The sequence below is a fragment of the Lycium barbarum genome, chromosome 11 (assembly GCF_019175385.1).
Source record: "Lycium barbarum isolate Lr01 chromosome 11, ASM1917538v2, whole genome shotgun sequence".
In the NCBI taxonomy this organism is placed as follows: domain Eukaryota; kingdom Viridiplantae; phylum Streptophyta; class Magnoliopsida; order Solanales; family Solanaceae; genus Lycium; species Lycium barbarum.
Window position 1 is genome coordinate 12132465 of NC_083347.1, and position 15696 is coordinate 12148160.

Consider the following 15696-nt stretch of genomic DNA (forward strand, 5'->3'; position numbering starts at 1 on the left):
GTTTTCCTAAAGATTCATACTTTATGGATTAAGAGGCGTAGGTAAGAACAATGATGTTTCCACACATACATAGTAACTCTAAATACCTGATAATGCTCCATAACTGAATTAAAGACTTGAACTTTGAAGAAAATTTTCAAAATCTTGAATTCTTGAACCTTGAGATGGGTTTTCTTGAAAACCCTAGGATAGGAATGATGATTTCTTGTTTAGATTACAAGAATATATATTAGAATTGACTTAGAATGATTAGAGTAGGATTACATTGGTGTTCTTGATGATGGGAAAGGGTAGGAGGTCGTTCTAGGGCTTAGGGATGTGAAGAATGAAGTGAAAAGGCCTTAAAACGAAGTTTTAAAATTGCTGTCGGACCTATTTTACGCCCCATTTTACGGCCTGTAAAAATTTTATGATCCTTAGATTCCACCGTAAATCAATTACAGTGATTTGGAATTTTTGGACCAGTTTTACGGCCGAAATATACGGCCCGTATAATTTTTACGGCCAAAATCTACTGCCCGTATAATTTTTACGGCCCGTAGATTCCACCGTAAATCGGCAGAATATTGTTTTAGTAAAACGGGAATAACTTTTTGTACAGATGTCTATTTGACCTCCATAATATACCGTTGGAAAGGTATTTCAAAAATCTACAACTTTCAAGGAGTAAATTTTCCCAAATGCCTTACAGATTTTTCCGTATATTCATTTTAATTGAGACATGGTGCAAACTCACTTGAAAACACGCTTCGTAGGGTAGCTTCCGACTTTCCTTTGCTCAAGGACTCTTCTCATGTCTTGATTGGGTTTCAAATACCATTTATACACTACTCAAATTGGGTTCATTATACCCGTCTTACGAGTCAAATCTTAGCCCGAATGCACGGGGTGTTACAATATCGTTAAATCCTGTAAGGAGGCTTTTGAATAAGCTCTTACTCCAAGTTTTAATTTGACCGAATCTCTTCGAACTGCTACTCATGATCTTCATGTTGCATCAACATCCCTTAAAGATTTGGAAGATTCCGGAGAGGGTTCTCGAGATTAGGATCACTCTCTCCTCCAAGAACGTTAAGAATCTTGAAAAAGTGTGTGCTAATTTGGTTCGTGGTGCCATCTGATAATTCCAATCTTGATCGCCATTGTTGATTCTTAGATTCTTGCCATCAATGATCACCATTGTTGATTCTTAGATTCCTGCTATCTTTAAATAGAAGAGTTGATCCATGTATATTTTTAGTATTTCTGAGTATCCTTCTATTGTGCTTTTCCTGTCTTGAATAATTTTTTTTTAATATAACTGTACTTAAGGTTGATATAATCGCTCCATGAATCGGGATCATGTTTGTGCCTTGTTCTCCGATGTGCGATTTTGAAAACCTTCTGAGAGAAAAATACTGTAGTTTTGAGTAATTTGCAATTTTATCGGGATGACTTGCAGTCCCTAGTGTGTATATGTATGTTGACAATCCCTATCCATTGCCCCCATTGTTTGGGTATGAAGTATGAATACTCAAACAATATAGCATGTATGTCGTTCTCGCATATCCTTTTTACTGCCTCTACTTGGTAAAATTCAATCCGGATTAACCCCGGTTAAAGGGTATATCTCGTAGAATGTGTCTCTGTGTTAGGAATGATATACCTTCAAATTGCTTATGCTCTAATTGTTGGTGATGATCTTCCCGCTTGCTACTAGATTGTACTAAAATAATAATGCAAAAACTTAAGAAAAATACTAAAATAATAATGCTTGCGTAAACAGAGAAAAAATTGAGATCAAACTACAAAGAAAACTGTAGAATTCCCATAGACGGCGCCAAACTGTTTGAGTCAAAATTCGTGTTTTTACCCAATTGAATTTGTTCTAAGGTTAACCACAGTTGGTAGTAATTCGATTCAGATAAAAGGATTAAAATAAGCAATTTATTAGTTATTGATAAAGAGTAGGAAAGTTAAGAGGAAAGAGTAAACTTATTCCAATTATGATGAGCAACAGTAGCAGAATTCTTAGTCTTCCAAAATGAATGAAAGCTTGATGATCAAAGAATAAAGATAAAAATAAGGAATCAATAATAATAGTGTATTGTCTAGTCAGACTTAGATGTCTTGGTCTACAAATGAAAATCCTATTTATAATTATATGTTCCTATCTGGTGCTTTTTCCGATGTGTGTCTTTAACGACAATCAGTAATTACTGAATTAATGATTATCATTTAATTCCCTTAATTCTGGCCGTTAGTAACCATTTTGTTGTTACCGTATTAACTCTATTTAATGCGTAGTAAAAAGGGTCTTATGTGTTGTTTCTATTGATGTTCTCGTCGTTGACCCAGTCTGCAGCCTCTCCGTAAATGCTATGTTCGGCATTACCATCTAATGTTTTATACGTCATTGAATAAACTGACACGTGTCGACTATATGTTGATCCACGTGTCAGGTACATTTTTTACCCATACAATTTCATTACACAAAACTCGTTTGTTTTCTATCTTCCTTCTCTTTTTGGCTAAAAATTAGTCTTGATAAAATTGAGCATGGCCTTAATGTTGAAAACAAAGTTTCAGTTGCGCTTCGTGAAGCTAATGAAAACTAGGAGGATCTTAAAGCAAAAAATACAAAGGCAAATAACAAGGACAACACGTGCGTGCACTATTCACTAAGGCTAAAATCAATTCATGGGGCCACCAAATAAGTTAAGAGAAATGAATTTTTGATCTTTTACAAAAAAAAAAATTAGTTTTTAGATCTTTTTATAAGAGATCTTCATTTTTTTCACATAAAAAATCTGAAAAAGACATTTTCTTCTATTCAAATTATAAGAGGCCAAAAAATCTTATTTTCTCGAACAAAGGGGGGTAAATTTAAGTTCTATACATTTTTATTTTTATTTTTCATATATATAATTAGGTCAACAAGAAAGATAGTAAAAGGGGTACGTAATGTAATAAATATTGATTGATAATTTGAAATAAATGATAAATTACTTGTTATAATAGGGTAAATCATAAAGATGGTACATATTCCTTATATTGTCAGAAGTGGTGGATGTAGGCATGTAGCAAGCGATTATTGTGTCAATTGAGTCAGTATTTGAACTCATAATCATAAAGATAAGTTACATTATTCTTCTTTTCGTTATATCCTTTTCTATTAGTAGTTGCTATGTATTTTACCCTTTACCATCACTCTTTAGCTAACTCTACCTTATACCTATTTTGTCCTTACTCGTATTATAAGTGGTTCTTGTCAGATTTCTTGTTCTGTCGTTGCTGCCTTTTCTATAGTAGCACAATACAATTCTCCAAATAGCAAGCATAATAATTCATTACCTATACATCAAAGATCAAACAACCAATGCATTATCATCTGTCTTTCAGATCTCGCTAAAAATTAATACTAGTACTAATGATTATCTGAGTGAGCATAGAATTGAAAATGTTAAATTAATTGATGTTATGCTCCCTCGACCCTATATTCTCGAAAGAGAATCTAGAATTTCAAATTTATAAATCGTACAACAATCTTACGTTAATATACAATAATCATTGCGTTTACGATCAAATATTCATAGATATTTTTAATACATTTATAGTGTCTTGACCCTTTTTTTTTTTTTTGACAATATAGTGCCTTGACCGTAATGAACCCATAACTTCTAAGCTTAAGTCTGCCCTGCATATTCAGTTGGGTCCTTGTTGCTGCACCTAGAGCCTTTATGTGCATATAGAGGAGAGACTCTTAACCATGGATCTTATGCACCAAGGATTTAAAAAGTAGAGAAAATACTTATCCGCATCTTGTTACATCAAATCATATAATTTAACCTTCACATTTATAAAATAAAGCGAAAATATATACAAAACTACATATCTTTTCGAAATAGAATATGAAAACATATGGCTTGTGTTCATTCATTTGGTATAAATACCTGGTGGAGAAACCACCTAGTCATACATGCTTAGTAAGCAACCACTGTACAGAATTTTTAGTAGATTAGCTTTACTACATTAAAGATGTTGCTGTACAAAAAATTGTAGTTTAGCTAATTGGGACCTGTTGGCCTGAGGTTTTCCTCTGTACCTAACTTGGGACAAGATTGCTCAGACTCTTCAAATTGTTGTCTCATTCGTGGTAGATCCTTCAAAAATATACTACTATACAACAACAACAACAACAACAACAACAAGCCCAGTATAATCCCACCATGTGGGGTCTGGGGAGGGTAGAGTGTACGCAGACCTAACCCCCACCTTGAAAGGTAGGGCGGCTGTTTCCGAAAGACCCTCGGCTCAAGAGAGGAGAAGAAGAGAGGAAAACAAGACAAAAGGTCAGATAGGACCAAGCATATCGAAAACAATATGAAAACAAGAAATAACAAAAGCGAGAAAGTCACGGTAGAACAGTCCGGAAAGAAAGGAGCATTAACTACTATAGAAAAAATATTCTACTATAGAGGATATGATATGCACCCGTCGATATTTTTGAAGAGTTTGAGCCACATAGCCTGGGATCCTTTAGCCTGAGGTCTTCATTACTACATTATAATCTTGTGATCATGTTTCTTCTCTTCTTTTCCGATAAAAGAAAAAACTGAAACCCCCTTCCCCTATCTTCTTTTTCCCATTTGCTTACTGCAATCCCCTTGTGACCCATATCTTAATAAAGATCAAAACTTTCTGCGATATATTGAAGAACCTCAAAGCCGTATAACCAAAGCCTTCTCTATATAGCAGCACAAAAAGCTACACCTTTGCAAACACTCCACAGCTCAACACAGGCACCTAATTCTTGAAATAGTTGACCAACTTACAGAAATGTAAAGCTGAGAAAGTAAAGACTTACAAGTGCAATTCTTGAGATGCTTGGCAACAAACAAAGAAGCAATGGCAAGAGAGGCAAAGACTAGTATTGTGACTGCAGTGACCCTTTGCTTTCTTGGAAAAAAAAAAACTTGAGATTCTTTTTGCTGTTAAATAGTTGATATGTACATGACTTGTTACCTACGAGTTCGCGCAGCAAAACAATCATCCCCAACCTCTTTGAACAATTCTCTCTTCATTCTTTGACAAGAACAACCTCGTATTAACACAATTCGCCCACGACAAACCCAAAGCAGCACTTACTTTCCTCTCAGATGTATACAAACAATTCCAATTCCCAATCCTTAAACCATCCGAATCACCCATTACATCAACATCCTGATTAATCACCACTACAGCCAACCCAAATCGCCTCGCTTGCTCCTTCAATTTACACAAAATCTTAAAAATCAACCCCCATCTCTCCTTAAGATCACGCGGGTTGTTTTCAAATTCAAACAGAAAAAAAGCATCAATTGAATCAATCACAATTAACTTTAACACGGATAAAGAGTCTAGTTGGGACAATTGAATAGGTGGTGTGCATAATAAGAGGTTCTTTTTTCTGTTAAATAGATAATCAGTACATAGTTTGTTCAAGCCGATGTTTTATCTTTCTAAACCACAAATTTTTTCTCCAGTAATAACAAACTCACAGTAAGAATCAGGCAAATGAGGAGCAAAAACAACGCGTATAAACCTCCGAGTTCGCGTAGCAAAACAATCATCCCCAGCTACCTCTTCATTCCTTGACAAGAACAACCTCATATTAACACAATTCGCCCAAGACAAACCCAAAGCAGCACTTACTTTCCTCTCAGACGTATACAAACACGCGGAATTCCCAATCCTCAAACCATCAGAATCATCCATTACATCAACAACCTGATTAATCACCACTACAGCCAACCCAAATCGCCTCGCTTGTTCCTTCAATTTACTCGAAATCTTAAAAAACAACCCCGATCTCTGCTTAAGATCACGCGGATTGTTTTCAAACTCAAACCGAAACAAAGCAGCAATAGAATCAATCACAATTAGCTTAATAGGGGATGATAATAAGAAGGAGTCTAGTTGGGACAATACGTCGAACAGGTGGTGTGCAGAGTGAAGAGGGTGAGTTAAAATGTTATCTAAGGGGTTTTTGAGAGTGGGAAATGAGGAAGAGAGTTGGTGAAGGCGGCGAAGGGGGAATGGTGACTCGGAGTAGAGATATAAGGAGGTAGATGAGAGGCCGCCAAGTGAAACGGGAAGCTGAGCGGTGAGGAGGAGTTGGAGGGATATTTGGGTCTTTCCACAGCCGCTTTCGGCGACTAATTCGGTTATTGAATTGCAAGGAATGCCGCCGTTGAGGAGGCCGTCGAGAATTGGGCAGCCGAGAGTGCATTTTTGGGTGGGGATAGGGGTGAGTTGTTGAAGGAGATTTTCAGGTTTCATCAAATGTGTGATTCTTGTTTGGTTCATTTGAAAGTTTAGGGAAGGCGCCAATTTACTGATGTTTTGCTTCTAGTGGAAGGTAGGTTAGTAAAAGACGCTGAGAAATTTAAAAAGAAACGCGTAAATCCTTTTTCCTCTATTGGAGTATAATTTATGAACGGAACTTTAATTTTAAACTCTAGTGATTTGGTTCAAAATAAAGGTACTACTATAAAGTATCGGAAGGATTATAATCCCACCTGCTACATAAAAAAATATACCATATGAAATAGATAATTCTAAGTTTTGGTGTAAATTTCATTCTGGTTTAGCAAATACCCAAATTTTATATTGGGTTAATTTCAGTGGCGGAATCAGAATTTTTATTAAGAAAATTAAAAATATATTAAAAAAATTCAAGAAAAAAGATTAAAAAATTTAACGTCTAATACAATACTATAATTTTCGGGAGTTTTGGGTCAAATCCTTGGATAAGCCTTATTCCTCATGTTTTCTTTGGACCATATCATTTATGGTATGTTATATTATATATTCTCTGTAATAACATTTCGCTATAGTACCCAAAAAGATATCGGGACAAATGATGTTATTATAGAGAAATTTGATTGTATATACTTGAAGGGGTTGTGGATAGGGTGGCAAACGGGTTGGTCGAGTCGGATATGGGCTGGGTCAAAATGGGTTGACAAAAAACGAATCATTTATCCGACCCGCTCATATTTAACACGGTTAAAAAATAGGTTACCCGACGGATAATATAAATATACATCTTATCCATATTATCCAAAGCTACTTCAAATATGTTGGCTTCATGTAGCCAATGTGGAGAAGATTAATTTACCATTTTGTCCACAAATCCAATCCCTAGTACATAGTTGCGCCTCAACATTTGTGGGAAGAATAGAACTTCGAAACTTTTCAATGACACGACCTCCAAGAAAATCTTTTTTGGAAACTATCCACCCAACCCCAACCCCCACCACCCACTCCCCAACCAAATCCTAACCCACCCAACGACCACCCTCGAACGCACTTCATCTTCACCTACCCACCCCAACTCCACCCCATCCCACACCACCGCTCCACCCAACCCTCACCCACCCCCCTCCCAAAGCGTCTATTTCATATATGACTACTTTGCACTTTGAAGACAACCCCAAAAAGTGACTATGTTTGTAGACTAGCCATTTTTTAAAAGTCACACAAAAATGACAATTTTAGTAAATTGACCATTTTTGAAAAGTGACATAAAAATGATTATTTTTGCAAAAATATATTTCTTGCAAAACGACCGAAAATGCTAATTTGCAAAAATAGCAACTTTTTTGTCATTTTTCAAGAGATGGTCACTTTACAAAAGTAGCCATTTTTGTGTCACTTTAAAAAAATGGCTACTTTATAAAAGTGACCACTATCTTAGAAATGGCACATTGCAAAAATGGTTATTTTAATACTTTCACAAAGAAGCTATTTTAAAAAATGGCTACTTTTGCAAAGTAGATAATTTTTAAAGTAACTTACTTTCACAAAATGACTATTTATGAAAATTGACTACTTTCAAAAGTGACTATTTTTAAAAAGTATCTACTTTCACAAAGTCGCTATTTTCTAAAAGTGACTATTTTCTTAAGTGACTACTTTTGCAAAATGACTATTTTTGAAAAGTAACTACTTTTCGCAAGTAATATTTTAAAAAAGCGGCTACTTTTGTAATGTGATTACTTTGTAAAGTTGCTATTTTTGAAAGTTACTACTTTCACAAAATGTCTAGTTTTGCAAAGTTGAGAGATAGGGGGTGGTGGTAGGGAGGTGAGAGGTAGGGGTTGGGGTTGGGGGTAGGTGGTGATAGGGGTACGGGTGGGGTAGGTGGTTATAGGGGTAGGGAGGGAGGTAGTGGGGGGTGAGGCGTGGGGGTAGGGGTAGTGGGGTTGGTGGGGGTGGATGGGTAGTGGGGGGTGTAGGGGTGGTTAGGTGGTGGGGTAGGGGTAGGGGTAGGAGGGTTTAGCACCCCCTTTTGGGAGGATGCCACTTACGAAACAAAAGGTAATTTCATACTTGCAACGTTCAGAAGAAATTTCTTTAATAAGATATTCACAATAATTTAGTAGCGGAAATAGGCTCATGTGAACAAGTTTCAAAATACAACATCTCAACATAGTAGGATTTAAAAAAAATAGAAATATCTAAATCACAAACCTAAGGCTATGATACCAAAACTTGTCTTGTTGGTGATTTAGTGGGAGAATTTGATGAGAGGAGAGGAGTTTTGGGGTTTCCTTTTTTCTCAAGAAATCGAAATAAAAGGAGGTGGAGAAAGATATTTCACATAGGTGATATATATCACCTTGGATAAGTGTGAAACAAAAAGGTGGCTGCCCAAACTTTTACTTCTTTGGATAAATATGAAAGGGTGGCTGCCCAAAATATTAAATATCTATTTCATTTCTTAATTACTTAAGATAATAATAGTAGGAGTAGTTTACATAACTACACCGTAACACTTCAAACAAGTTCCAAACATCGTCAAATTCAAGTTTAGGAAGTGCGAAGTAAAATTTATCCTCATTATATATTACGACCCAACCGCTGAGTCGTGACAAGTGCCTGACCACTACTGACCAAGCACCCCTGTACCTGCCTATACATTTCTGGCTAAGTGGGTGGCCCATAAGACTTATGGCTGAGCTATGCTGACTCATATAATAACGAAATCAAGAACTATATATATATACTGGAAATAACAGTGCAGGCCTACAAGGCTGCTATATATGCTATACCACAAAAAGATGAGAGCCGACATGGCTATATCTTGTCTACTGCACACATCTGTCTATAGACCTCTAATGGTGGGATAGGGCCTTGCCGTACCCGTATACATATACATCAGAACATAACGTACCAAAACAGACAGCAGCTCCGGATTGAGTGGAGCGCACCAACAACAGCTGAGAAGAGGCCCCACTGGGCTGGATCGCCCCTTTGTCTATCTGTACCTGCGGGCATGAACGCAACCCCCCGAACAATAGGGGAGTCAGTACGGATAATGTACCGAGTATGTAAGGCATACGAGTAACATATACAAAGGAGTCATGAAGAAAATTTAGAAATCATAAGCTATACTGACTGACTGAGTGCATATGTATGTCTGACTATCTGAACATATCCGTATGAATGCATGTGTATATATATCTGGCTACCTGAACATGTCTGTATATCTCTGATTATTGAAAATACCTCTGAGGGCGTATGATATGCATAGGTCATAGTGCCGAGGAATGTTCGGCTCGATCCCTATCCCATATAATCCCTTCGAGCATCATAATCATCATCACTGTGCAACAGCTGATCAGGTGGTAATGCGTATATAACGCTTTCCCTTTCCCTATACCCCACATACATATAATATACGCGTATATAACGCCTTCTGGTCACGGGTCAATATGCATATATGTAAATGAATGCAATGCATAAACATAAACTAACATTATCATGACACAAAGTTTAGGACCCATGAATAGAAGGAATAATCATAATAAAGGGGTATATGAGCATAAAAAACTGAGGTACTCCTAATACTTCTAAGAGTAGAGTAATAAGGAGACTCGAGTATTCCTCGTCTGCTGATAGCATGGGATCATGCCAAAAAGAAAGAAAGAAAGGCAAAGTCTTAACATACCTTTCCGGTCGCCTTAACTCTAACTACTGCACGCTTGTCTTTCCAAGCTCGTCAATCTATATTTAAGAAAATTAATACTACTGTTAGGACCGTTATCATATGCTTACCTTAAGCCCTTAAATTAATCTCTTTTAAATTCTGTCAAAATTCGGGCAACATCTCCCCTGTTTATATGCCTAGCCCGAAATTACAATTCAGTAACCAACAACAACAACAACAAGACCAACATCATATTGGAACCATTTTAAATGGATTGGGTCGGGCGGATAACCATATTTTTTACCCATTTTGCCACCTCTAGTTGTGGAGAGTGGGAAATGAGGAAGAGAGTTGGTGAAGGCGATGAAAGGGAAAGGGTGATTCAGAGTAGAGGTGTAAGGAGGTGGCTGAGAGCATTTGGGACTTTTCTTGTTGGGGTGCAGGTGCTGAATGTGTTGTTGAACTTGTATTCACATGCTATTAAGCCCGGCAAGTGAAACGGAAAGTTGAGCGGTCAGGAGGAGTTGAAGGGATATTTGGGTTTTGCCGCAGCCACTTTCGGCGACTAATTCGGTTATCGAATTGCAAGGAATGTCGCCATTGAGGAGGCGGTCGAGAATTAGGCAGCCGAATGTGCATTTTTGGGTGGGGTGAGGGCTGAGGGGTGAGTTGTTGAAGAAAATCTTTAGGTTTTCATCAAATGTGTGAGTCTTGTGTGGTCCATTCGGAGAAGGGAACGAAATGTGGATTTTGAAAATTTAAGGGATGCGCCAAAAATTAGATGTAGGTTGAAATAGAGTCACAATCAAGCTAGTAATGAAATTGGTCACAGTTAAACTTGTCTAGTAATTTATGTGAAATAAGAATATGAGTATTAGCAATGTAGAGATTAAGTAGGCGTTTGGGCCTCGGCCATGAAAACCAAATATTTTTCACTGTATTTGGAATTTTGAAGTTGGGGTTGAATATGAAGTTCTGTTTGGTTATAGTTTTTGCAAAGAATATTTGATTTTTTGAATGTACTGAAAGTGAAAAAGTGAAACTGAGTTTTAAGGTGTTTTCCAAATTCCACATACAACTTCAAGTTGTATTTGGAATTTTCATGGTCAACGCTGATTTTCAAATAAAATAAAAAAAATCTTGAAAAAAGTGAAAACTTTTCATGGTAAAAAAGATTAGCTATATAAAGTTGAAATCGCCTTTTTAGAGTGATTAATTTATGTACAACATTTTCTTAATTATCAATAGCAACATAACATTACATTCATTATTAATTACTATACAAATAATCTTTGCATTATTAATCCCTCCATAATTTACTCTTAGTACCAAATAACCCCTAATTGTTAAAAAAGGTGTTTTCACATTGGAACTTATAAGGCACACTACAATTTTTTATTTTTTATTTTTTATAATTTCTCTTTTTTCTCCAGTAAAATACTTTATCCGCTCCCAATGCATGCCGCAGACTGCAGAGTATTAGTATGTTTGCTATAGATGACCTTAACTTATTTTTGTTATAAATTTTTTATCAATAAAAGCTATATTGATGTAAAGACTCGATGCAGTTAATTTTTTTTTTTCTAGAAGAACATTGTTAACTATTCTTGTATGAGGTGAGAAATTTTTAAAGAAACGCGTAAATGTTTTTCTTGTATTATGAAGAAAACTTCAATTTTATACTCTAATTGAATCAAATATTGTATTTTAACCGGAGCAGTCGAGAGGAAAGTACCAATTATGTTCCCTGTTCCCACTATGCATTCACATCTTTTTGTCCAATCATTTCTTAATTAAAATCATTTGTTATTTAAACCAATTCGATTAATTTAGATTTGTATCTCTTGTAGGACCAAGGCTATCATCTAACAAAATCCCACTCCAATTTGCTGATCGTGGAAAAGTATTAACATAGTCATAACTACTCATTAATTCGATTAAAGTAAGGAAGAAAAAGACATTGTTTTTCTTCATAAATCCCTCTGGCATTAGCCCCATCACCTCAAAATTTCAACCCAAATTTCCACCACATTAGTCTTATCTACATTTCTATTACCCAAAATGGGGACAGAACCAACATGGCATGAATTATTAGGAAGCAACAACTGGGAAGACCTTCTTGATCCACTAGACCTCAATCTCCGGCAACTCATTCTCCGGTGTGGCGACTTTTGTCAAGCAACATACGACGCTTTCAACAATGACGAAAACTCCAAGTACTGTGGCAGTAGCCGTTACGGTAAAAGCTCATTTTTCCACAAAGTCATGTTCCAATCCTCCTCAAATTACCATGTCTATAGCTTCCTCTATGCAACAGCTCGCGTTGGTGCTCACAAAGCACTTTTCCTACACTCTCTATCTCGCGATTCATGGGATCGCGAATCCAATTGGATTGGTTACATAGCTGTAACGAACGATGAAGTCAGTGAAAAACTCGGTCGTAGGGAAATTTATATAGCGTTTCGTGGCACAACAAGGAATTATGAATGGATCAATGTTCTTGGTGCCAGGCCTGAATCTGCTGAACCTCTGCTTCATCCCATGTCGCTAAATAAAGCTGACCCTGATGATGATAATGATGATGATGCTGATGAAAATGAACCCAAAGTGATGAATGGGTGGCTAAAGATTTATGTTTCCAGTGACCCAAATTCGTCATTTACGAGATTAAGTGCTAGAGCACAGCTTCAGATAATGATTGAAGATTTAAGAGAACAATATAAAGATGAGAATCTGAGTATAACTTTTACAGGTCACAGTCTTGGTGCAAGTTTATCAATTTTAGCTGCTTTTGATCTTGTTGAAAATGGGGTGACTGATATTCCGGTATCCGCCATTATTTTCGGTAGTCCACAGGTAGGAAACAGGGCATTCAACGAAAAGCTGAAAGAATTCCCAAATTTGAAGATCTTACATGTTAAGAACAAGATTGATCTCATAACTCATTATCCAAGTTCTTTATTGGGGTATGTCAATTCTGGGATTGAGCTAGTGATTGACTCCAGAAAATCCCCAAGTTTGAAGGACTCCAAAAATCCAAGTGACTGGCATAATTTGCAGGTAAGGTTATTAAACCTAGCGGGCTCAGATGAATTTAGACGAATCAAAATGAGTTGCGTTAATAAATAAATATTTTATTGTGGGGATTGCCCTTCAAAGGCACTAGTCTTTAATTTTTGTCCTTCGTTTAATATCTCGAGTTTTTGGATTTTAATCCCGGCTCAGTAAAAAAAAAATAAAAAAAATTCGCAAGACAGAGTTTTGCATGCAAAACTTCACCTTAAGGTAGAGTTTGAAACTTTGCCTCAGGTAGAGTTTTGCATTCAAAACTCTGCCTGAGGCCTAACTTTGTTACGAAACTCTGCCTTGCGATTTTTTTTAGACTGATCCGGGGTTCGAACCCCAAACCTCATGGTATTAGGCGAAGAGCAGAAATTAAAGACCACCAATCCGAGGGGCAAAAATTAAAGACTAGTGTCTTTGAAGTGTAATCATGCAAATGACCCATAAATAAACGGGTTAAATAACCCGTCAAAAGTTATTTGGACTGAAATAAGCCGAGATATGGGTTATAACTCAACCGATCCAATTCTTACAACATTTTTTTAATTGTTTAAATATCTAATAAAACTTATTTTTCTTTATATTTGACTATATAGAGGAGTAGAAAACATATTAATTAAATAAAATACTTTTTAAAATAGTTTGACAAAGTTTCTCGTGGGTAAATTTAAGTCCCATATCAGCTCACATTTTAGAGGGAAGGAATCGGGCTAATAAATGGGCGAGCTATTTTGAATGGACGAGCAAATTATATTTTTATGGGCTAATTTTGTGCCTCCTATTTGCAGGCAATGTTGCATATTGTAGCTGGTTGGAATGGGGAAGATGAAGAATTTGAGCTGAAAGTAAAGAGAAGTTTGGCTCTAGTGAATAAGTCAAGTTCAATATTGAAAGATGAGATATTGATTCCAGGATCATGGTGGGTTGAGAAGAATAAAGGGGTGGTTCTTGATGAAGATGGAGAATGGATTCTTGCACCACCTTCGGATGAGGACATTCCAATCCCTGAGTATTAACTTTTCCTCTGAGTGGCTTGTTAATTATTGGTTTGTTCTCTTTTTATTTTTCTAAATGGATCTTTGTTTATTTGTGCATAGTTTGGTTGACTAAGTTTTTGGAAGGCAATTTTTTAAATTTTATTTATATATTTATTTTACAGAGTTGCAGTGTTTGATCAATTTTTTATAGAAAAAAGTAAGTATTTTTCAGTAGTAGCAAAATTAACTTTTAGAAACTGAAAAAGGTAAATTCTTTATAAAAGTACTCTCGGAACATTGACTAATTGTTGTTTTAATATTGACTAAAGAAATTCTGCTTCAATGCAAAAGACAAATTATTAATTTTTCAAAAGTAATTTTTCGATATTTTTCAAATAAATAGATTTTAAAATTTTGTAAACAAGCTATTAGACTTGTCAAATACGATAGGTCCAATCCCTATCTTGCAATAATTTTGAGAAAAAGGGATCAAACATGTCCTTAATGAATTAGAAATGGCTCAAAAATGCCCTCGTTTCACCTTTGCATCAAATTCGCCCTAATGTTATTCTTAGGCTTAAAATTATCCTTCCATTACCAACATAATAATCGGCCTTTATTTATTGGTCTACATAAATTTCTGTTCCAACCTAAAAGGCCCCGACCATCCATGACCCAAGCTAACAGAAAACGAATTTTAACTTAGTTTAAGCGATAAAATCATTTTCACCTCCCATTTTCAACTGGGTCATGTATGGTTGTACCAACAACTTTACTTAACCTTTGTTCATGCTCCTAGCCACGCTACTAAAAGATTGATAGAACTTATAATCACAGACAAAATCATTAAAAATAGTCCAAATGATTAAAAACAATTCATGTGATCACTTCCTAGCATTCTAAGCTTTGTGTGTGTGTGTGACAACAGACTCGCTCTAAGCATAAACATGTACTATGTTTTTACGAACTTTTCAATTAGAAATTTGGGTCGAAGTTAAATGTGTCTCCACTTGGTGCTTTTCAAAGTTGTAATTTTAATTGGTATACTCTTTTTCCATTATGTGTGCCAGGGTTTATTCACTGGAAAATGATGCCATAAGTAAACTGGCCGAAGATGGAGTAACACAAATTACTGAAGATGGAATTGAGAATAAGGAGCACCGGCACATTGCTATCCTGAAAGAGAGTCGTTTCTTCATCCACAGAACAAAAGCAGGATTAAAACAGAGTTATAAAGGACACTTTGTGTTTAGACAATTTGGCAAACATGGCTAGCTAGAAGCAATTCTGTTTTACAGTGTTCATCGTGAAAAAGAAGATTGTATGAAGTTAAATTGACTTATTATATTGCTTAAATTACCTCTGTTAAATTAACTGGGAAGCATTTCATTGAACTTGTCGAGAATGTAAACTTGGAAAAGCTCGTTGGTGTCTTGCATTAAGTCCGTGTTCAATTTTATGCTTCATTGCCGAGAAAATAACAAAAATGTTCGCTAATGTTTGAGGGTAGGTTAAAAAAAGTTCCTTTAGCAACTTTTACATGAATTTTCAAGTGGATGAAATCGGTCGAGTGGTCTCAGTTGGAGATGGGATTGCATGTTTGTCATCATTCTGATCGTGACTTGGAAGAAGAAAAAAGAGAAGGAAATTAGAGTTGGCGCCCACATAACGGATTGCTTGCTTACCAAGCCATTAAGTATA

General features: G+C 36.1%; 2 protein-coding genes across 4 annotated transcripts; one reads left to right on the forward strand and one right to left on the reverse strand.

Annotated features, from left to right (window-relative positions):
- Positions 1-3874: 3874 nt before the first annotated feature.
- Positions 3875-6469, reverse strand: LOC132618361 (DNA repair protein XRCC3 homolog). The gene has a single exon (XM_060333418.1). The coding sequence runs from the start codon at positions 6325-6327 to the stop codon at positions 5473-5475; it is 855 nt and encodes a 284-aa protein (XP_060189401.1). The 5' UTR covers positions 6328-6469; the 3' UTR covers positions 3875-5472.
- A 5395-nt stretch (positions 6470-11864) lies between these two features.
- LOC132618549 (phospholipase A1-IIdelta) lies at positions 11865-15431 on the forward strand. 3 transcript variants are annotated; one of them, XM_060333580.1, is made up of 3 exons: positions 11865-13015; positions 13807-14027; positions 15066-15431. In XM_060333580.1, exons 1-3 carry the CDS (start codon positions 12017-12019, stop codon positions 15268-15270), a joined length of 1425 nt encoding a protein of 474 aa, XP_060189563.1. In that variant the 5' UTR covers positions 11865-12016; the 3' UTR covers positions 15271-15431. The 3 variants fall into 3 exon arrangements, with proteins under 3 accessions (XP_060189563.1, XP_060189565.1, XP_060189564.1); XM_060333582.1 differs by having other exon boundaries at positions 13807-14064; positions 15066-15203; XM_060333581.1 differs by lacking the exon at positions 15066-15431 and having other exon boundaries at positions 13807-14178.
- Positions 15432-15696: the final 265 nt, after the last annotated feature.